The 24459-nt window shown below is 41.8% G+C and overlaps 1 protein-coding gene across 4 annotated transcripts in view; it reads right to left on the reverse strand.

The window, feature by feature from the left end:
- Nucleotides 1-24459, reverse strand: part of EFCAB6 (EF-hand calcium binding domain 6) — a 300279-nt gene that overhangs the window by 233301 nt on the left and 42519 nt on the right. For 2 of the 4 annotated variants that reach the window (XM_054470029.2, XM_063663108.1), the window contains exons 4-5: nucleotides 19885-19973; nucleotides 9428-9494 (exon numbers count right to left, since the gene is read on the reverse strand). The exons of the other annotated variants lie outside the window; for them this stretch is intronic. In XM_054470029.2, the coding sequence (XP_054326004.2) occupies nucleotides 9428-9494; nucleotides 19885-19973 (156 nt within the window). The remainder of the gene's footprint in view (nucleotides 1-9427; nucleotides 9495-19884; nucleotides 19974-24459) is intronic. 4 annotated transcript variants of the gene reach the window in all.

Consider the following 24459-nt stretch of genomic DNA (forward strand, 5'->3'; position numbering starts at 1 on the left):
GCTGACCCCGAAAAAATGAGCTAAAGAAACCTAAAAGTCATAGTTGACACAATGAAGCAAAACTCTGGTTCGGGGTCTCCTTGCAGCCACGATGAAGAGGGAAACTCGTGCTTATATAAAGTCCACAGGCCACGTAAACCTTCCCCCACATTCGATTTTTCATTTTTAAAATGCTTACCTGTAATGTATAGCTTATAGACTTCTTTTAAGAAACTCTAGCTACCCATTGAGCTTATGATACAGCTATGAAAAGGTGCCCCGTCTATAAACTGTGGGACTTACAAGGGTGCCAGGCTGGGTGTGGTGGCTCATGCCTGTAACCCCAGCACTGTGGGAGGCTGAGGCAAGAAGATTGCTTGAGGCTAGGAGTTCAAGGCTAGCCTGGGCAATATAGTAAGACACCATCTCTACAAAAAATTAGAAATTAAAATTTTAAAAAGGGCTGCCGATCTATAAGAAATGTTTCCTTTCTTTCCTTTCTTTCTTACCCAGCCCACACTCATAGGATGGGTACTCCACCTCAGATGCCACAGGCCAAGAATCTTGGGGCCCCTAAGAGCCCTGGCCTCAGCTCACTCATACGACAGAGCTGCACACCAGCAGGGGCAAGCCTGGAAGATCAGAAGCCACCATGCTGACCCAGCATCCTACTGCTTGTCTGGACCTCATGGGAGAGGATGCTGCTTTGAGAAAGACAAACTGAAGAAGACTGTTCAGGTTATGTGAAAAGCTTCCCAGGCTGGGCCAATGCTGGGTACTGCCACGTGGCTATAACACTTTGCCAAGAGCCTAGCCAGTCACAGACCACCTCACCTAAGAAATAGACCAGAATCACATTTTAGAGTAGAAAAAGACCTTGTCTGTCATCTCCCCCAGCATTTCCCAAAACGGCGTTCCTCCAAACACAAGTTCTTCTGGATCTAGAGCTAAACAAATACATGCACGGAAAGGCTGGCTGCAGCAACATTCAATAGATTTCTATACGGCAGCCTCCTCTGAGCCTTCACTATGCTAACGTACATTGTGAATCCTCAAGGACTAGGGGAACAGCACTGGAGAAGCTGGGGCCGGCTCTAGGGGACCAAATCTGCAGGACCTAGTGGTTAACTGTATGTAGAGAGTGAGAGAAAAGAAAGTCAAAGTGGCGCCCAGTTTCTGCCTTGGTGACCTGAGTGGATGAGATCAACAATGTAGAATATGTTGCAGGTTTGGGGAGGAAGACTGTTAGTTCACTCAGTGCACACTCAGCTGGGAGTGCCTACGTCCTCCTCGTTCACCCCCGTAGACATCTTTCCTCCTGGCAAATTGATCCAGTTGGTGGGAGAAAACCCACCCTGTGCCCTCCTGCCTGCCTTCTTCTGTTCATTCATGAATTCCTAGACTTAATGAGCCCCTGGTATGTACACACCATCTGAAGTCTTACCCTTCCTCTAAGGCCTGGTTCAAACCAATCACCCTCCCTGGGTGCCTCCCCAGTAGCCAATAGGGGTGACTTTCTCTTACAAAGTCTTAGAGAGTTTACTGTCCACATCTCTCAGCTGTCAGTATGAGCAACTTGTATCACTTTATTCCCTAATTCCTCTTGATCTAGGTGATATACCACCCAATAAACACATTTGTAAACCATCATAACGTGTTGCTTATGCTTGTGTTCCCAAGGTGATTTTACGTTTCTGGAGGACAAGAACCAGGCCTTAGTCTTCTTTGTATCCCCAATAACCACATGGTGTCCCCACAACACCAGTAGGTGCTCAACAAATGCAGATGATGATGGTAAGAGGGTGACCCATGATTTCCAAGCCTGGCAACAGGTACCCCTGACTCCAGTTGCTTTCCCAGCAAATGTACCCATGACGCTGCTGACAGCACTCTCCTAAATACATCATAACCCCCTTATCAGAAACCTTCAGTCATACTCCTCCTGACCCATGCCTAAGCGTTAAAACCTGGCCTTCAAATGCATCTTTTCCTCCAGTCTACCTTTCAAAACTGATCTGTCCCAACTTGCCTTGAGAAACATAACTCTACAGAATAGCCGCAGGGCTTGTCTACTTGCGGTGCTCTGGCCACATCCCAGCTTCCCTCTCCTCATGTCCTTTTCTTATGCCAGGTTGCAATTCTGAAAACTACCCCACATCTCTTCCCCTACCCCATCCTCAACGTGCATTGCAAGTCTATCTATGGTCCAAACTCAAGCTCCAATATCACCTTTCTCATCCAATTGTTCCTGGCTATTCCAAGGAATATGAACTTTTCTACAAAACTTTCTTTATTCATACAATAATTATTTACTGAGTGTATATCAGGCTCCAGGAACTGTTCAAGGCACTAAAGTTACCGCAGTGGACAGGACAGAAAAGGTGCCTGCTCCCACAGAACACGGATCCCAGTCATAAACAAGTAAACAAACAACATTTCAGAATGTTCTACATGTTACAGAAAATGTACAGTTTTAGATAGGGTAGTCAAAAGACATCTCACTGGAGAGCTCTCTCGTGCAGAGCCCTGAAAGCTGGGGCATTTAACTGAAGTTTACTCGATGCACAAGCAAAAGACATGGGTATGTCACCAGAGAAGCCTGATGGGCTCTGGCTTATGTTTTGAACGGATAACTCTGGCTGTCGTGTGGAATGCAGATTGTAAGAGGCAAGAGAGGCAACGGGAAACCCAGCTAAGGAGTCACTGACAAAGCACAGGCCAGCAACGATGGTGGCTTAGGTATAATGATGGCAGTAGGGATGGATCAGAAGTGTCCGGGTTTGGGATCTAGTTCAGGATACAGTAGACATAACTTGCTGATGGCCTGGATATGGGAGGGGCACTGGTAAGGGAGAGGTAATCAAGACTGGTCCTTGGTTTCTGCTTGAATGAATGATGAGTGGTAGAACCATTTACTGACCTGGGAGGAAGGATTCTTGGGGTGGGGCAGGAGGACAGTCACGAGTTACATTTTTGTCTGTGGACACTGGTGAGTCTGGGGCCTCAGAAGGAGATATAAATGTGGGCACCCTCAGCATATAGCCCTCTTATTCTCCCCCTAGTAGCTTTCAATCCTAGAGCAGCGGTCCCTAACCTTCTTGGTACCGGGGACCAGTTTTGTGGAAGACAATTTTTCCATGGACCAGGGGTGAGGGGGTATGGTTTCGGGATGAAACTGTTCCACCTCAGATCACCAGACACTAGTTAGATGATTCTCATAAGGAGCGTGCAACGCAGATCCTCGCATGCGCAGTTCACAATAGGGTTCGTGCTCCTATGAGAATCTAATGCCGCTGCTGATCTGACAGGAGACGGAGCTCAGGCGGTGATGCTCATTTGCCCACCGCTCACCTCCTGCTGTGCACTCTAGTTCCCGACAGGCCACCAACCAGTACAGGTCTGCAGCCTGGGGGATGGGGACTGCTGCCCTAGATGATTGCATGCCATCCTTTAACATCCCATGTAAGAACTCGTATGCTTTGTGTCCTCTAAATACAAACTCCTAATTTTGTTCAGTAACTTCTATGTGCCCAGCACTATGGTGAGTTCATTTTATATTTATTCTCACATAGAATCCCAACAACATTGAGAAAACCTTGCAAAATTGTTCACCCAGTTCACACGTGGGGAAAGTCTCGAAAGAGGCAAGACTAGCTTGCTCATGATCACTCAGAGAGTCTGTGTCCGTGTTCAAATGCACGCTTGGGCTTGCTAAGGCCAGAGCTCCAGACTGTACCCCCACGCCATGCTGCTTTAAACATTTACCCCTACAATCTTGTGTTTGCACTATTAATTTGTCACACACAGGAAGACAAAAAAAAAACTTAGTCTGAAATAATTGCAAATTCTGATATTGCAGAATCTTTGCTGTAGTTCCTTCATGAAGGCTTTAGTAAATTAATGATACAGCAACCAAAAATAGGTCCTGGGGTAGAAGTATTCTCAATATAATTTTTTAATAAAATGCCAACAGATTATTTTGTGGTGTGAGATTCTCTAGATCAAAATATAAGCGCTACTCTTCATTTAGATGCACGTAGACACAAGAATAAAAGCTGTGACATTATTAATCACTATATTCAGTTATGATTGATAGGCTTTTCTGCGGGGAGGAAAAAGTGCCTCAGATACAATCTGTCCCAACAGCTCTACGATATGCTAATATTTTCTTCAGATGAAAGAGGAGATGTGTTCAAATACCTGCTACAATAGGCAATTAATACCAAGTGCAGCAAAGTAGAGCTGATGAAAGTAGGATTAGGGGAATATTAGGAATTAACCAAGAGCTTGCTTGTTTTAGTAAATGGCCTCATTTTGAGCTTGACACAGGCTTTTTGTTAGGCAAACAGACTGCATTCCAGTCTATTCATTCATGCTGATGTAGTGTTATAAAATTAAGGTGTGTTTATGAAATGGTGGTGATTCTAACAACTGATTCTTTATCCTTGAATATTAAATTTTTAAATGTCTTTTTAAAGAAAATTCACCTCTTTAAGAGAATGAATCTACCCACCACTTTTGTCTCTTCTTCATGAGGATATTATAGAGCAAGCCAGCAGCTCAGCAATTATAATTATTTACTAATTGCTTCTGAAATGACTATCTCCACACACCTCCAAGGCACCAGGGTAATCCCATAAAAACCTGTGTCAGATCACTCGGTGTCCAACAGACACGCTTGTCACAGCCGACTGGGTAGACCAGACGTTCTGGCATCATGGTGCCCGAACCTTCAAGCATTTTTTTCTTCTGAGAACTCCCTGACTTGGGTAGTGACATGGTACAAGAGCAAACAGCCTGGGGCTTAGGACGCTTTCTTTTTCTTTATATATTTCTTTAACTGAATATACATTCTTTAATTTTAGTCTTCAGTGAAGAACATATTTTTTTTGTGAGGGGGAGAGTCACGACCTTCTGAACGTACACCGTATTCCTATACAGGTCAGAGTAGCTTCCTGTTTCTCAGTACTTCCCTCAACAGGGCTTACAATGAGCCCTCACCTCACCTTAGGTGGTAAGATGGGATTTTCTTCCTGTCTTAGCCACTCCTATCTTCACCTCTTGTCAGGAGTTGACAAATGAAAGATGGAGTAAAAAACCTGACATTTCGTTAGCCTGGCAACACACTGCATCTTTGTTCAAGTTCTTTCTCTCCTGGCAGTCCTCGCCTGAAGAATGTGAGGAAGCTGTCTGAGGTCTCGGGCACTGCCACCACTCCAGGATGGAGCTGGGACCCCACAGGCAGACAGGGTGCATGAAAGACTGACGAGGTGGAGGGAGTGTGAAAGGCAGGACACCAGAGAGAAAAGGGAAGAAAACTCCCAAATGACCACTTGAGGTAGATGCTCCGTGGACAGAAAGGCAACTCTGTGGTTGGAACACAAAGCTCCATTGACTTGTGCGGTGATGATGAACAGAAAGACTTCTCTCTGTGATGGACTGGGTCTAACTACAGGTGTAACAAGTTGTCACATTTGCTGAATGCAAAGTAAGCATCAACATATGCCTGCTTAACCTCTGTTCTCAGCTTCCTTCCATATCAATATAGGATAACAACAGCACCTGCCTCATGGGGTTCACCTGGGAATTAAATGCCTTAATATGATAAAGCACTTAGAACAGCTCCTAGTACGTGCTCAGTGCTAGCTATTATTACTAGAGTTGGCAAAATCTGAAAAATTACATTAATGTCCAAAAGATTAAGGCCCCATCAGCCAACAGGGGTCCCTTATGTAGGTAGCTGAAGCAGATGGATTGGTTGCCTTCCCAAATCCATTCACCTCTATCCACTTCTCCAATTTTTTTTTTTTTTTGAGACAGAATCTCCCTCAGTTGCCCAGGCTGGAGTACAGTGGCACGATCTCGGCTTACTGCAACCTCTGCCTCCTGGATCCAAGTGATTCTCCTGTCTCAGCCTCCCGAGTAGCTGGAACTACTGGTGTGCGCCATCATGCCCAGTTAATTTTTGTACTTTTAGTAGAGACAAGGTTTCACCATGTTGACCAGGTTGGTCTTGAACTCCTGACCTCAGGTGATCCGCCTGCTTGGCCTCCCAAAGTGCTGGGATTACAGGCGTGAGCCACCATGCCCGGCTGCCCACTTCTCCTTTCTAACAAAACCCTCTATTTTCCATTTTGTTCAGACATCCGCCCTTCTTGGGTGGCCACGTGCTTCATAGCAGGGAACCCAGTGGCCACACCAGGTGGTGACTGAGGTTGGTCCTGGCTGCTGGCGGGAACCAATTCCCTTGCCCATGATTGCTTTAGGTGTGGGGCATAACTCCAGGCTGTGGGACACAGGGAGGGACTTTCTCGTTTTTAGAGTCATATTGGGAAAAAAGGGCCCACTGAAAACAATTTGACATCAAAGTATCTGCCTGGAGTGCTGGCAACCTCCTGGTGACCAGAAAGAGAGGTAGGTGGGTTAGTCAACCCTAGCCTCCACGCCCTCCTGACTTCTTGGGTGAGATAAGAAGCTCCTTATTTTCTAAGACAGTTAAGTTGGAGTCTTCGGTTTCTCATAAGGGGAAAAAAACAAACATCTCTGTGTCCAAGGGGTTGCCAGCTGGTGGCAGATAAACACGGCCACAGCAAGGGTTTTAGTGCTGTTCAGCAAGAAGAACCAGCTTCACTCATCAGTAGGGGAAGGGACTCACGTTTACTGACTATCTACTGTATGCAGGGGCTTTGCTTACATTCATTCTTGTCAGTACCCTGAAAGGTACTTTAGAGTTGTCTCCACTTTAGAGATGAGGAAACTCAGAACAAATGAGAAACCATTCACGGCACCCCACCGCCCCCAGCAGCAGAGGCAGGGTTTCAGCCCAAGTGTACCTGATTCTCCATAAATCCCTCTGGCTCCTAGGACACTACGGAGACAAAGAAGCTGAAGACCAGCGAACTCAACAGCCAGTCCAGGAGATGCTCAGGCAAAGGCACAGAGGAGCCACATGAAAGCAGAGGGTCATGGTTGCGGCCAAAATGAAAAGCAAGGGCCAGGAGAGTGATAGCAAGTGAGAAATGCACCAGGACTTAGCAGGGCTGTTGAGTGGAACCTGAGTGCAGATTAAACCAGAGCCAGGACCAGGTGGATCCCGAAGAGGACATGCTGAGAACCACCCTGGGCTTACAGAGCCTCCTCCCCAAAACAGAGAGCACCTCTTCCCATGAAGCCATGGGACACAGTCACCAAAGATGGAGAGACGAGACCTAGAGGTCATCCAATCTGGCCTTCTCCCTTGACTTATAGAGACAATGAGGCTCAGAGAGCCCAAGGGTTCGACTGGATAATGAGCATGAACATGAGCGTCGATTGGAGGGTCTGACGCCCCGTGAAGAAGAGAGAGGCTGACAAACCAGCCATCAGACCAAGCTCATTGCAGAAGAAAACAATTAGGAAATAGGAGTGCTGGGGTTCAGCTGGTTTGGGGTTCCCACTGCTAATTATTTGCTGGTGTAGGAAGGCCAGTCCACACATGCATGAGCAGAGTCTGGCTCCAAAAATTCAGAGACATCTGCATGCATTCTTGGCTCCAGTAAGCCACGTGGGCTCATATTTAAAATAAAATAATTAGCATTCTTTCATTCCCAAACTGTAACCATCACCCAGCAATGACATGTGTATGAAGAGAGGCTTACTTAGATCATTCCTAAGTCTTCTTCTCAGTCTCCAACATTAGTGTGTTACCGTTAGAAGGGTCAGAGTCTTCATTAGAAGCATGCTACTGCACCCAGCACACAGTTGAGGGGTGTACTGATTTGTTCTCTTTATTTGGAGGTGGAGGGGCTGGAAAGGAATGAGATTCATTTGTGTTCCTATCTGTACTTCAAAGGAAGCTGTAGGGATAAGCATAATAGTAACAGCTGGCATTTATTAAGTGTTCCAGGTGCTTTATTCTGGATATTTTTAAGCCACACAGCAGCACGTCAAGGTGGTGGCTGTTATCCCCACTGACATGTGAAAAAACCCAACGATGAGGGCTTGCCTGAGACCACGTGGTTGGTAAATGGCAGAGCCCCAGGATGGAAACCCAGGTCTGCCCAGGTCCCTGGGTCAGTCTCCTCCAACCTCCCCTGCCTGCCCAGGGTTGGGGTCATAGGTAGAATTTGGGCTACAGTCTGTGCTGGCTGGAACACACGGCAGAAAAAACCCTCCAGTGCTCTGGTACTAAGCATTACCTTTTCCCTTCACCTGTTTGTTCTCATAGGCAATTGAATGAAAACCGCCTGGGTTTCAACTCTTAGCAGGGGGTTCCATGGGGAGGAGGATGGGATAAAAAAATTAACTGAAAGGATGGACAGCAATGGAGTTCCATTTGAGATTTGCTCACCACAGCCTTATTTTGGGCCATTTACAATCCTGGCCTTTGTCTGCATCTCCACACTCAAGGTCATGTTGCATTATTGGTCCTTAACAATGTTTCTGCTGCTGTGATAATTGTCATAAACAATGGACTTTTCCAGAAGCATATCATGATGAACACAGTTTAAAGAGAAAAAAGACATATACCCCTAAGTAATATCAATTGCACGACAAACTTCTTGCAGAATAACAAATGGGTCACAGCAAAAGCAGCAGACAATTATACCTGGGTTCCGACTAATATCAACTATAGTGAAACAGGTTTTTAGAAACACATAATGCTAAGAAATTATCATATTGAGATGAATTTTCTGGTGTTAATGGTATCAGCTAGGGAAAATTGAGACAAACATTTTGTGGATCTCTGGCTATTTTTGAGTATGAAATATATGAGTCTCAGAAGAGTTCAAAAAAGAAAGAAAATTTGTCACATTTCAAACCAACATATTGAATCAAATAAATTAAACCATGATTCTCAAACTGCTCATGTAACTGACAGGCCCAAATGCATTTTAAAAAGGAGTCTGATTCCAACCCTTGAATGACATTATCATCTCCTCCCCGCCTTAGCTGTGTGCTGTGAGATCTAACCACAATCAGCAAATAGGAATGATGCTATATGCTCTTTTTCTAAACACATAGTAGCTTTCATGGCTAAATTACTCAATACTTAAGTATATATCACTTTGAGTTTGACTGGTTATTTTTACTATGCGGCTCTTGATTGGCATTGACTGCTGCAAAGCAGTCGTTTTCCCTTTCTAAAGAAAAAACCTGCTCAGTCTTAGACAAAGACAGAAAAGGCAGCCCTACTAATAATGATCTAAAGTTAATACAAAAGTAATTAATATTCCAGGACTTCTGCTGGTGTCACTCATCAAAAGAGATGCCATCCAAGACAGTCAAAGTAGTCGGAATACAAGCTTTCACACTGGCTTGTTATCAGAAGATCTATTTAGTCGAACAACGTTGACATGAGAACTCGGATGACAAGGTGTGGCTCATTTTCTATCATCTACCTCCACTAACAATTACTGCTGACGATGGGTGGGGTGGGGGGAAATCATTTCTTTAAAATCTCTATTACCTTTTCTCCCACTTGGATTTCAAGTTCTCTTAATGTGCGGCAGCAATTCATTTCATTCCCACCTCCCCTTAGAAATAAAAAAAAAAATCTTTATTAAAACATTTTAACCAAATAAATGTTTACATAGGATATGCAGAGATCAAAATTACAAGGATTTCCAAATAATCTATTTTAAAATGCAAGGTATTTCTTACAAGCTACTGTCTGCAGGAGCATGAAACTGGGCAAATTACTTTGTTTCCCCTGGCCTGTTTTCTCATCCGTAAAATGAAATATAGTAGCATGTGCTCCTCCTAAGGTAATGTGCAGACTAAATACTTACAGCTGACACTTAATGAGGACTTTCTGTGTCCCAAGCCTTAACAAGCCTCATCCCATTTAAGCCTCTCAACAGCTCTATGGATTTGGGACAATTATCATCCCTGCTTTACCGAGGAGACCGACGGGGATCTCAATAGATGAGGAAAATGAAGGTCACATGTGAGGAAGTGGAGGCGCCAGTGTCAGACCCAGGTGCTCTGGGTTCAGATCCAGCTCCTAACCTCTCTGCTGCAGCTGCAGCACTCTGACCTGACCACTGTGGGACTCTACATCCCCTTAATGGCTCACTTGCAGCTGCTCAGTGAAGGGCTTCGTGGTCAATGCATCTATACCATCCCTGGGTTCCATCTGCTTGTCCCTATTCACTGGTTTTTATTTTGCATTATCTGTGTATCTACAAACCACTGCAGAGCCCCTCCTTGGGACAAACTGGTAGGGTGAGGGTGGAAGGAGAACATGAGGAGGCAGAGCTGGTGCCCCTCCACTTTACAATGTCTGTCCATGCCTCCTACCTGCCAGGTCTAGGGCCGTGGTGCTACGGAAGACACTGCCTGTACTGGTGACCGTGACGGATAAGAAATAAGCAAACAAGTAATGTGAGTTGAAATAATAAAAGGTGCCATGAAGAAAATAAAGATAGGCAGGCAGATAAATTGGAGATGGGGGAAGATGGGATGACTCTTTGGATGGAGTGGGTAGCAGAAGGTCTCTCTGGCCAGGTGTCTTTTGGATAGAGGCCCACAAGGTGAAGGGCCATGAAGCCTTCCAGGCAAAGCAAAGGGAACAGGCAGCTGGTATGAAGCCCTTGGCTGGCAGGAGCTCAGCAGACCCCAGGGTCAGCAGGAAGGAGGCCAGGGAGACCAGAGCTGGATGGGCAATGAGAAGGTGTGCAGGCTATGTTCAGACGGAGGCAGATGCCAGGCTCGTGAGTCTGTGGGCCATGATAAGGAGTCTAGACTTCAAAGGGTAAGGGGAAGACACTGGAGTGCTTAGCAGAGATTGAATTCCTTACATAGGAGGAAACTGAGTCTCAGAGGGGTTCTGTTCCCAAGTTAAAGATAAGACCTGATCAGGAATTCAAATCTATAATGCTACGTTAAATGTAATCTTTTAAATACTATTTCAATAATATATTCAATAGATACAAAACACTATTTGTAAAATGTTTAGGAATTAAAGAATAAGCCGAGCATGGTGGCTCACGCCTGTAATCCCAGCACGTTGGGAGACTGAGGCGGGAGGATCACCTGAGGTCGGGCGTTGGAGGCCAGCTTTACCAACATGGAGAAACCCCATCTCTACTAAAAATACAGAATTAGCCGGGCATGGTAGGGCATGCCTGTAATCCCAACTACTTAGGAGGCTGAGGCAAGAGCATCACTTGAACCCGGGAGGCAGAGGTTGCGGTGAGCTGAGATCGCGCCATTGCACTCCAGCCCGGACAAGAACAAAACTCCATCTCAAACACAAAAAGGAATTAAAGAATAAAAATTAAACAAAAGCTTGTTACTCAATCCCCGCCCCCATCCAGCTGCAGGAATGGAATACAGCCTTGGAACTCCAGGAAGCCCTCCCTTCCCAATCACATCCTCTTACCTAGTTCTAGCCAAGTTGGTCAAGGCTTTGTCAGGTCCGCATTGCAGTTCAGCCTCTCCCTCTGCTTAATCCTGCTTCAGCCTGCTTCCCTTTACAGGTGTTTTTCCTCATCTACATCTTGCTCCCCAAACTCCATCTCAGTGTCTGCTTTAGGAGAACCCAGCCTATGACCCTTTATTGTCAGATACTAACTTAGTGACACTAGCTTTCTTTAGATTAATATTGAATGGTATGTCTTTTTAAATCTTTTCACTTTTAATCTTTCTTTATGTTTGAGTTTAGGTTTTTCTCTTACTGGATTTCACTATTTGTTATCTAGACAGACAATCTTTGTCTTTTAAGTGGACTACATTATAATTGAATGCTTAAGCCTTAAAATTTATTTTGCCAGAAATTAATGTAGTTACACTTTCTTTTATTTTTCCTATTGCATAATTTTTTCTATCCTTTTTCTTTTAGTCTTTTTAATCCTTTCTATTTTCAAAAAGTCAGTAACTGGAATTTTTATCCAGTCTGATAATCTGTGTCTTTTAACTGAAATATTTGATCCTTTGCATTTAATGTAGTTATGTTATATACAGAGGGGGGTAGGTCTATAAATTTGTGTTCTCTATATGCAGTATCTGTTGTAGATTTTTTTTCCCCCTTTCTTACCTTCTTTTGGGTTGAGTATTTTAAAATCATTACATTTTTTCTTCCAAATGTTGGGAGTTAAATACTTTGTTTCTATTCTTTAGCAGTTATCCTAAAAATCACAATGTGCATATATAACATTTCAACATATAAAATTAATCAATATATTTATCCTCCTGCTGGCTATCAAATAGATCTTAGAAAACTTTAACTCAATTTATCCACACTCAGCTGATTGTTGTCTAATGTTTTAACTCTAAACTTTTTATTTAACACACATAGACATTTTTGTAACTACCTTATATAGCCAAAAATCATTTCTATTTACCCATATTTTGCCACTTTCTTTGATTTTCACTCCTAAAATCTCAGACCTTTCATCTAGGATTACTTTTCTTCTGCTTCTAGCAGAATCAAGATCTTTCAGTCAAGATCTGCAGGAGATTAACTGTCTCAGTTTTTGTCTGAAAAATGTCTTTAACCCTCAGTCTTTATTTTTAAAATGTTTTCTTACTGACTTTTTATGTCTATAATATTCAAAAATTCAAAATAAGCTGTCCAAATCGAATTGACCTTTAGAGGCATACAAATTCAAGATGTTTTACAACAGGCTTTTTTAAAAATATAGGTTCTGGCTGGGCGCGGTGGCTCATGCCTGTAATCCCAGCACTTTGGGAGGCCAAGACTGGCAGATCACCTGAGGTCAGGAGTTTAACACCAGCCTGACCAGCATGGTGAAACCCTGTCTCTACTAAAAATACAAAAATTAGCCTGGCATGGTGGCGCACGCCTGGCCAAAAGCCTTTCTTATTTCTTTCTTCTCTTCCACAGGCTAGAGTCAGCTAGACCTGCCTGAAGTCAGCCTCACATCTACTCTGTGAACTAATGCTCTGTTGATGCTGTTTCATTTATCCATCTGAATCTCTGATACCTGGACTGCCAAAGAATCTTGCAATACACAGTATTGGTGAATAAATTTAGCTTCAACAGAATTCTCAGGTTCTTTAGGAGATTTTTCTTCAGAACTCTCAGTAAGTCTTCTTGTGTGGTGCTCAGAAAGCTTTTAAACACTTCTGCTAAGATTTATAATGATTGTTTTATACACGAACGATTGTAGTCATTCTTCATGGAAGTAGCATCGTACCAAGTGCCATATGGATTATCTAATATGCAAGGGGCCCTCTCTGTCCATATGTAGAAATGTCCTACACGTCCATCTGAAGCAAATCTCAAAAGGTTCAGCCTGATCATTTTAAGCAAAATCATTCATTGGGTGTTTCTGAAGAGATGATGATGTTTCTACCATTATTAAAGATGATACAAGGTCCTCTGTGCTTGATACAATAATTCCACATTTTGCCCTTACCAGCTCTCATATACTCAGAGATAGAGACTTTTAAAATATCATTCCAGGTCATACCTTTTTAATTTTCATGCTGCTTCCAACTTAACCAACTACTATCGGATATTCAGAAATTTCCTCAATATGGTGATTTTGATACATGACAAGCTCTGGCAAGGCCAGGACAGAAGAGATGGCATACTCTTTCTGTGTTATGTTCACTGTATGTTATCAATGGCATTAAGTTTTGGCTGGTATAAAATGTGATATCCCAGCCGGGCACGGCGGCTCACGCCTGTAATCCCAGCACTTTGGGAGCTGAGGCAGGTGGATCACCTGAGGTCAGGAGTTTGAGACCATCCTGGCTAATATGGTGAAACCCTGTCTCTACTAAAGATACCAAAATTAGCTGGACGTGGTGGTGGGCACCTGTAATCCTGGCTCCTTGGGAGGCTGAGGCAGGAGAATCACTTGAACCCGGGAGGCAGAGGTTGTGGTGAGCCGAAACCGCACCCTTGCACTCCAGCCTGGGCAACAAGAGCAAAATTCCATCTCAAAAAAAAAACCAAAAAAAAAAAAGAAAACCCAGTGATATCCCCAAACATATTTCCAGAAGGGAATTGCTGTGACCAGAATATTAAATCCCACCACCACAAATCCAGGGAATTTGAATTGCACCTCTGACTATGTCCCAAAATCCACCCCCATGTAATGACTTGATAATGCAATCACTACCTCTTCTTTTTACGCAAGTTGATGTGAAGAAATTATACGAAGTCTGGTTGAAAGAGATATTGTTTGAACACAGTAGGCAGAGGTGCCAGATGTTTCTACTTTTTCCAAGTACTCCGGTACCAGTAGATGAGGGTCCCATGGCTACCACAGAAAAAGCTTACTCTTTTTCTTAGAAATATAGTAGAGGCCGGGTGCGGTGACTCACGCCTATAATCCCAGCACTTTGGGAGGCTGAGGCGGGCAGATCACCTGAGGTCAGGAGTTTGAGACCAGCCTGGCCAACATGGCAAAACCCCATCTCTACTAAAAGTACAAAAATTAGCCGGTGTGGTGGCACACACCTGTAATCCCAGCTACTTGGGAGGTTGAGACAGGAGAACCGTTTGAACTCAGGAGGCAGAGGTTGCAGTGAGCTGAGATCGCACCACTGCACTCCAGCCTGGGTGACAGAGCAAGACTCTGTCTCCAAAAAAAAAAAAAGAAAAAAAAAGAAATATAGTATATAATGTAGAGTTCTGGGATGGCAAATATTTTACGTCAGCACACTGAAAAGATTATTTCATTATCTTATAGCCTTCACTGTCACTGTTGAGAAGTTGGTGTCAGTCTAATTGTCACTCCTCTGAAGTCAATTCTGTTTTTCTTCTCACTGCCTATAATATTTTCTCTTTGGTTTTGATGTCTGCAGTTTCACTGTGATAATGTCTAGATAGGCATTTCTTTTTATTTATCTGGCTTGAGATTCTCAGCCATTATCTTTTCAAATATGATTTCTGCCCTGTTTTTTCTCTTATACTGCTATGGGTTGAAGGTGTTCCTCCAAAATTTAGGTGTTGCCACTGTGAGAGGATTAAGAGGTGGTTAGGCCTGAAGGTTCCGCCCTCTTGAATAGGATTAGGTGCCTTTTTTTTTTTTTTTTTCTGAGATGGGCGTCTCACTCTGTTGCCCAGGCAGGAGTGCGGTGGCACAATCTTGACTCACTGCAACCTTCGCCTCCTGGGTTCAAGTGATTCTCCTGCCTCAGCCTCCCAAGCAAGTAACTAGGACCACAGGCATGTGCCACCACACCCGGCTAATTTTTGTATTTTAGTAGAGACGGGGTTTCGCCATGTTGGCCAAGCTGGTCTTGAACTCCTAACCTCAAGTGATCCACCCACCTTGGCCTCCCAAACATTTTGAGCTCATTCATAAAAAGGAATGAGGTACTAATTCATGCTGTAACATGGGTGAGCCTTAAAAGCATATGCTAGACACAAAAGACCAGCCTTCTCGATTGACACACATGTCACAGGAGCCTGGGATTACAGGCGTGAGCCACTGCATCCAGCCTCAGATGCCCTTCTAAAAGGGCTTGTAGGAGGGTGCCAGTACCGTCTTGCCCGTCCTCCTTCCACTATGCAAGGATGTAGTAGAGAGGCCCTCACCACATACTGCTGCCTTGATCTTGGACCGCCCAGCTTCAAGAACTGTGAGAAATACATTTCTCTTCTTACACACTATAGTACCCAGTCTCAGGTATTCTGTTATAGCAGCACAAAACAGACTAAGACAGGTATCTTTTTGGAAATCCAATTAAAAGTATATTAGGACTCCTCTTCCTGTCTTCCATGTCTCCTATGCCTGTCCTCCTAATTTTGTATATTTTTGTCTTTCCGTACTGCATTCTAGATAATTTCTTCAGAGCTATCTCTCAATCCACAAATGTTCCTTTCAGCTGTGTTTAATCCACTATTTTTACCCATCCACTGTATTTTAGATCTACAATCAGATTTTTCAGAAGTTCTATTTTATACTTCTTCAAATATTCATTTTATTGCCTGTTTTGCATTCATATTTTGAATCTATTCTTTTATTTCTTTAAACATATTAAAACACTGGTTTTAGATTACATATCTGATAGTTCCAATATTTCAAGTGTTTGGATACCTGATTCTATTGGATATGACATCTATTGGTTTGTAGTCCTCCTTCTTTGATAGCTTCATATTTCAAGTGTTTGGAGACCTGATTCTATTCAATATTACATCTATTTGTTTGCAGTCCTCACTCTTTGATAGTTTCAATGTTTCAAGTGTTTGGAGACCTGATTCTATCTGATATTACATCTATTGGTTTGCAGTTCCCATTCTTTGATAGTTCCAATATTTCAAGTGTTTGGAGACCTGATTCTATTGGGTATTATTACATCTATTGGTTTGCAGTCCTCATTCTTTGATAGTTCCATATTTTTTTCCAAGTGTTTGGAGATCTGATTCTATTGGGTGTTAAATACATTTGTTTGCAGTTCTCATTCTTTCATAGTTCCAATGTTTCAAATGTTTGGAGACCAGATACTATTGGGTATTATATCTATTGGTTTGTAGTCCTCATTCTTTGATAGTTCCAATATTTCGAGTGTTTGGAGACCTGATTCTATTGGGTATTATATCTATTCGTTTGCAGTTCTCATTCTTTGTCTCTTCATATGTTTTTTAAGATTTTTTGTGTGTGATGTGATGTTACTTGGCACTTTATCCGTGGAAATTCTTTAAGGGATAGGTTAAAGATGCATTCTTCCACAGAAGGGCACACCCCGTCCAGGATTATTCAAAAAAGTTCCTTGCCCGAAACTTTTCAGACCACATAGCATGAATTCAAGCACAGAACCTCATGCAAATCAACTTGTAATTACAATTTTCCCCTTATTCACTCAGCACCAGTGTTGAAATAGGAGGTTTTCCTCATTGTGCCCTTTTGTGATGAAGGTTTATATTTGTAATCGCTGAGGGTGTAGGGTCCCAATGTTGTAGGCAATGGTCCTTTGTTAAGTCCTTCCACCTTGGGAAGGCCTTCTAGGCTTTGTCTCTTGTCTCCCATACTCCAAATGGCAAAATTGAATACACAAATTCACCAGGATTTGGCCAATACCCTCAGGGTAGAAGCTGACTTTATAGAATGCTCCCTTCTCTAGATCCCAATTTTTACTCTATGTTTGGCCTCTGAAGATTTCTTACTTTCTTGCCAGCTCAGTAATATATTAAAATGTACGTATATATTTTGCCTTTTATCCAGCATTTTAATTATTTTCAGTAGAAGTGTTGTTCATGGTATATAGCCTACCGTATTGCTAGAAAAAGAAGTCTCTGTTCGCTATAATGTATTGTCTCCAACAATAAAGATAATTCTGCTTCACGAGTAAATCAGAAATCTTTCAAATTTAGTTTAAATGTTTAGCCTTTTATATTTAAGAGAGTAACTCATGATCTCTTCCATCTCAAATGTATTAGACAAGTTTCACAATAAGGAAAAAAAGACTCTCCTGCTTTCAGTTTTTCCAGTTCTTTAGCTTTCCCAACAAAGACTATTCATATTAGTTTACTGTCCATCCAAGAACTTTATCCATAAAATTGGGATGGTTTTATGTCAAGAACAAGAATATGCAGCCTATAAGACAAACTGTCATTCTTTTGAAAGAGCCTGGAAATCATCTTAGTCCCCACTTAGCACTAACTAAAGACAGCACAGAGAAGTTCCAAATCATGGAGGGGATGATACTGTGTCACTCTTGCTGGAGCTGCTGCACTCATTCCTTTTTTTTTTGAGACCAAGTCTCACTCTGTCACCCAGGCTGGAGTGCAGTGGTGCGATCTGGGCTCACTACAACCTCTGCCTCCTGAGTTCAGGTGATACTCCTGCCTCAGCCTCCCGAGTCGCTGGGATTACAGGCACGCACCACCACACCCAGCTAATTTTTGTATTTTTAGTAGAGATGGAGCTTTGCTATGTTGGCTAGGCTAGTCTCGAACTCCTGACCTCAGGTGATCCGCCGACTTCGGCCTCCCAAAGTGCTGGGATTACAGGCAGGAGCCACCATGCCCGGCCATCTTTTTTTTTTTTAATTGTGATAAACATGCACAAATAACATAACCATTTTTAAGTGTGTAGTTGAGTAGGTGTTGAGTATATTCACACTATTGTGCAAAAGATCTCTAGAACATTTTTATCTTGCAAAATCAAAACTCTACACCCATGTACATAAATTCCCTATCTCCCCCTCCCCACGACACAAATTCTTACACCTAAACTGCATCAGTGATGCATCCATCATAAAAGCCATGATACTAGAATTTTCTAATATTTCAGGATGAAATTTAATTTTTTTATCCCCTTAGGAAGGTCAGTTCTTCATTCTGTGATTTTGTCCATATTTTGTTCATATTAAATATAGTTTTCTCTGATCAATTGATGTTAATTGGCTTTTGTGGGTTTTTTTCAATGAACTAGATAGTGTGTTTATAATTTCAACTTTTATTTTTTATTATTTTCATTCTTTTGAGACAGAGTCTCATTTTGTCACCCAGGCTGGAGTGCAGTGGCACAATCTTGGCTTACTGCAGCCTCCACCTCCTGGGCTCAAGTGATCCTCCCACCTTAGCTTCCTGAGTACCTGGGGCATGCCACCATGCTCAGCTAATTTTTACGTTTTTTGTAGAGATGAGATCTCACTATATCGTCCAGGCTGGTCTCAAACTCCTGGGCTCAAGTGATCCTCTCACCTCAGTCTCCCAAAGTGCTGGGGTTACAGTGTGAACCACCATGCCCAGCCTCAAGTTTTATTTTAGATTAAGGAGTACATGTGCAGGTTTGTTACATGGGTATATTGCCTAATGCTGAGGTTTGGGGTACAAATAATCCTGTCACCCAGGTAGTGGGCATAGTACCTAATAGTTTTTCAGCCCTTGCCCCCATCCCTTCCCCCTCTAGTTGTCTGCTGTGTCTGCTGTTCCCATCTTTATGTCCACATGTACCCAATGTGTAGCTCCCACTTGTAAGTGAGAACATGTGGTATTGGTTTTCTGTTCCTGCATTAATTTGCTTAGGATAATGGCCTCCAGCTGCAAAAGACATGATTTCATTCTTTTTAATGGCTGCATAGTATTCCATGGTGTATATGTACCACATTTTAAAATTCAATCCACCATTGGTAGGCACCTAGGTTGGTTAATTCCATGTCTTTGCTACTGTGACTAGTGCTGTGATGAACATAGGAGTGCATGTGTCTTTTGGTAGAATGATTTGTTTTCCTTTGGGTATATACCTAGTAATGGGATTGCTGGGTCCAATGATAGTTCCAAGTTCTTTGAGAAATCTCCAACTGCTTCTCATAGTTGCTGAACTACAAATTTAATTCTTATATATAATTGGTTACACAACTCCTGAGGAAATGAGGCTTATTCATTTAGAGTCAGATATAAGTAAATATTCTAATTACTAAAACAATATTTCCTAAATCATATACTAAAATAAATAATTTTACTGCTGATTGAGACATTAAAGGTCAAACTCCAACCTGCTCATGTTGCAGAAAAAAAAAGAGTCCCATGCTTTATGCAAAAACTATGAAATATTCAAGTAGCTCATACGAAGATCTTTTTTTTATTATTTCTAGCCACGAAAACATCATCACTTTCCAATGAACAACATTAAAAATGTATAAAAACCTACAAATTTTAAATTTGGCATCTTAATATTTTACTTCAAAATTAAATTCCATTAATTCCAATTTTAAATATATTGCATGTAAACTATTTTTGTCTGGTTTTAATTTGCTATGTTTACATTTTATTACAGTATCATTCCTCTTGTTCTGAAATACATCCTATATAGATGCTAAAATCTTCCCTAAATAAAACTTGACTGGATTAATTCCATTAAATTCCATATGGACAAGTTCTACAAACTCATCTTCCATATATAGCTGTTGATATGATTAGTTCCAATGGCTTCACGTCATAGCTCTTACTCATCATTTCACATTTCACATTTCCACATGAGCAAACCAAACACTTACCTCTTTATACCATTTATATATAGGTCAATTCCACCAAACCTGGACAGAAAGGCAAGGTACGGTACAGTACCAGAGGTGCTAAGGGGGATCTACAGTCAAGGGAGAGGAATGACAACATGTTAGAGAATTAAGATCCAAGCAATAGACGGTGAAGCAGATTTCTAAATCACAGCTCTCAGGGTGTAATAGAGAATACTATTAACAGGACGAGCATTCCATTAAACATTTACATACAACTGCTTAACCCAGGTGTCAGGATGAACATGCATTCTCAGCAAATAAAGTGTAAATAGCACCCTAGAATGCCAGTCTGTGCTCAACTGGAAGTCGAGTTATCTACAAAATTATTTAAAATCACCTAAAAAAATAAAATTAGCATAAATATACTGTATATATACTCTAATATGTGTTATACATATAATACATATTAGAAGCTGAGGCTATAGCACAATTTTATACTGAGTGTCACGTGAACTTTGTACACGAGTTTGCACATACAGTTTTAAGGTAGAAAAAAATCCATTTTTAAATTAAAAATTCCACAAAGGGTATCATTGGGTCAAGTGGGTCAATACAGACTGTAGATTAAATAGAAGTATTATCTCAATGTTTAATTTGCTGACATTGACAGCTGCACTGTGATTATGTAAAAGAATAGCTCTTAGGAAATGTACACTGATGTTTTTGGGGTAAAGAACTATGATATAAGCAACTTCCCCTCAAGTGTTTTTTGTTTGTTTTTGTTTTTGTTTTTTGAGATGGAGTCTCGCTCTGTCACACAGGCTGGAGGGCAGTCATGGAATCTCGGCCCACTGCAACCTTTGCCTCCCCGGTTCATGCGATTCTCCTGCCTCAGCTTCTGGATCAGCTGGGACTACAGGCGCGCATCACACCCAGCTAAGTTTTGTATTTTTAGTAGAGATGGGGTTTCCCCAGGCTGGCCAGGATGGTCTTGAACTCCTGACCTCAAATGATATGCCAGCCTCAGCCTCCCAAAGTGCTGGGATTACAGGCATAAGCCACCACACCTGGCCTCTCTCAAGTGTTTTAAATATATACATATGTGTACATTGTTTGTGTATGTTGTGTGCACACACACAGATAACAAGAGATCACAGGAGGAACAAATGCGGTAAAATGTTCACAATAGGTCAATCTCAATGAGGGTATATGGGCATTACTTGTACTATATGAGTGCTATTTGTACTTTTCTTATTCTTGCAACTTTTCTTTTCTTTTATTGAGACAGGGTCTCACTCTGTCACCCAGGCTGGAGTAAAGTGGCAGGATCTCAGCTCACTGCAATCTCTGCCTCCTGGGTTCAAGCACTGCCTCAGCCTCCCGAGAACCTGGGACTACAGGTGTCCACCACCACACCCAGCTGATTTTTGTATTTTTATTAGAGACAGGGTTTCATCAAGTTGACCAGGCTGGTTTCCAACTCCTGACCTCAAGTGATCCACCCACCTGGCCTCCCAGAGTTCTGGGATTATAGGCGTGAGCCAATGTGCCTGGACTATTCTTGCAAATTTTCTACAGGTTTGAGATGATTCCTTTTATTTATTTATTTATTTATTTATTTATTTATTTTGAGACGGAGTCTCATTCTGTCGCCCAGGCTGGAGTGCAGTGGCACAATCTCGGCTCACTGCAACCTCCACCTCCTGGGTTCAAGCAATTCAGTTTGAGATTATTTCTAAGCAAAAAATTAAATTTTATTTAATAAAATATTTCCAAACAAGCATTATGAATCTAAAATTTAGATAAACATTAAATAAATATACAATCAATATAAATCTATTTCATCAAGCTTCCTACAAATACACAAAGTACAATTTCCCATACAGCTGAATGGCTCCCAACTCTACACAATCAAATCTGTTATTTACTAAGCCCTTAAAATGCCGGCCTCAAAGCCTGGCGTGGTTATCGCAGTCTTCCCCAAAGGATGGATTGCTCTTTACTATTTAAAACATGTGTAAATAGGAAATGAGACCAGGGGAGAGGGGCTCACAGGGTGGGCCTCTGTAAAGCCTTTTCCTGGAAAGAATGCCCGTGACTTCTTTTTCTGACAATGCATTTTTTAGTAGATATAATTTTGAGCAAGGATTTCAGTTTCCCTAGCCTTGCAGAAGAAGGGCAAGAGCAGATTAAACATGTAGTTCAAGGTTGGGTGCCCTCCTGGTTTTGGTAGTGATAAGAGGAAATGAGGAAGAGAAGAAACTTACATCTGAAGAGCTCACACTGAGTGGATGCAGGCACTATTCTCAGTGTTTTACATGAGTAGCCCTAAAACCACCGTCAAAGGTGGTATCACTTTCTACAACTCACAAAGCAGAGGTATGGCCTCCCTGCCCGGCACCGCCGTGAGTGCCAGCGATCTCTGTGAATCCAGCGTGCAAGTCCATCCCGCTGCACTAACCACCCTGCCCATGAAGAAAAACAGAGTCCCTCAAATTATTCAAGCTTTCATCGCATTTCATATTGCTACTTATAGTCTAACACAAATTCTAAGGTGGTAAAGAAATTCTTTTGATGATCAGTCTCCAAAGCTAAGCCCCTTAGACAAGTAAAGAATCTAGTCCAAAAGGAGAGGCTCTGCTCAGTACTTGCCTTTTGGTGTTTACAATTCTGGCAAAATGTTTAAGAATCAAAACCATCTATAGACGAACTGCTGAAAGCGAATTCTTAAGGGTGGGGCTGGAGAAGGCTAGTTTTTAAATCAGTATCCGTCATTGTGGTAAGTATCTTGCAAGAAGACATTTTCTCCAACCTGGCACAACCACTGGGATGAAAACAGAACTTTGTTTTCCTTCTCTGGAATCAATTTACCAATTCAACTTCTTTTAAATGGCCTCCATTAATATTCAGGGACTGAATATTAATTTTTAAAAAACACCGAGTTTGCATCACTCTTAATGGAAATAAAGGTACGGAGCAGATTGCAAGAAAAACCTCCTCATACTTCCTGCCCTGGTCAGTCATTAAAACACCCTGACACTCAAACATTCCTGACACAGGTCTTCAAATAAAATTGAAGCTAAAGTAAATTCAGACTATAACTGGAAAATTCTTTCCTAACTTTAAGGGGAAACTACCATGAAATCTTTTACTCATTTTGTAAGTGTCCAGTTAGGCTTACATTAACTACTAAAAAAGAAAGAGCACGTATCACCAAATGGATTCATCATAGAACCATCTAGAAAAGCCACAGATGCTGGGAAGTCTGTGGATAGAGAAGGGAAGACCTGCCCTTCATTCCCAATGACCTTGGCCTCCTGCAATGTGCCACACTCCAGCCTCCTTGATTGACACACAGGTCACAGGAGCTTAAGGTTCTGGGAATCTTGCTTGTCATTTAGGACAGACTATCAAGACCTGTTTTTTAAAAAGTCTTTGAAGTTCTACAGTTCTCAGTGGCTCTTTTAAAAACAGATGTAGCTTTTAAAAACAGATACACATTTCATATTTTCTGTACTTTTGCTCTTCCTGCATAACTGATTAGCTTGGGAAGATTGTCAAAATTTTAAATTAACATTAGATCATGACTATAAGGACACATAGCAGGAAATAATATTTTAACTCTCCATTTGGCATAAAGTATCACTTAAATCAAGTTTATGAGGAAATTGATACAATGTTTATAAGGACGAATGTTCTTTAAAAGCAAAAGAACATTACCATATGACATGGCAGTTCTCCCCTATGTATGTACCCAAGAGAACTGAAAACATATGTCCACACGAAAACCTTTCACATGAATGTTCACAGCAGTGCTATTCACAAAAGTCAAAACGTGGAAACAACCTCAAAGGTCCATCAGCCGATCAAAGGGTAAACAAAATGTGGTCTATCCATACAATGGACTATTACTCAGCCATAAAAAGGAATGAGGTACTAATTCATGCTGTAACATGGGTGAGCCTTAAAAACACGTGCCAGACACAAAAGATCATATCTTGTATGACTCCATTGATATGAAATATCCTGAATCTACAGTGACAAATCTATGGTGACAGAAAGTACATTAGTATTTGCAGATACAAGCAGAAGGGAAATGGAGAGTAACTGCTAAGGAGGACAGTTTCTTTTTGGAATGATGAAAACGGTTTTCAATTAGATAGTGGTGATGACTGCGAAACTATGAATTTATGAAAAACACCAATTTATACATGTTTAAAGGGTGAATTTTATGATACATAAATTATACTTTAATAAAGCTGCTATTAAAAATGTAGACAGCAATAAAGGGTGATGTGGAAAAAATCAAATGCACTATTTATCCATTATTATAGAAGTAAATAAAGGGGAAATTTTTTTTAAGGGAAGAGAAAAGTTCTGTCTTCCTCCTCCTTTTCTATCTTTTCTAACAATTCAGTCCTAAAGTCATTAGATGGGACAGAGGAAAATGACATCACAGTGTTAGAGGAGCCATCAAAGCCCGGAGAAGGATATGGGGTGAGGAGGGCATCATCATAGTGGGGTGTCAGTGCCCATGAGGGTGCTAGAGTGCATTAGCGTGATCTTGGCTCACTGCAACCTCCAACACCTGGGCTCAAGGTCAGCTCATTTTTT

This window comes from Pongo pygmaeus, chromosome 23, assembly GCF_028885625.2.
Source record: "Pongo pygmaeus isolate AG05252 chromosome 23, NHGRI_mPonPyg2-v2.0_pri, whole genome shotgun sequence".
Lineage (NCBI taxonomy): Eukaryota > Metazoa > Chordata > Mammalia > Primates > Hominidae > Pongo > Pongo pygmaeus.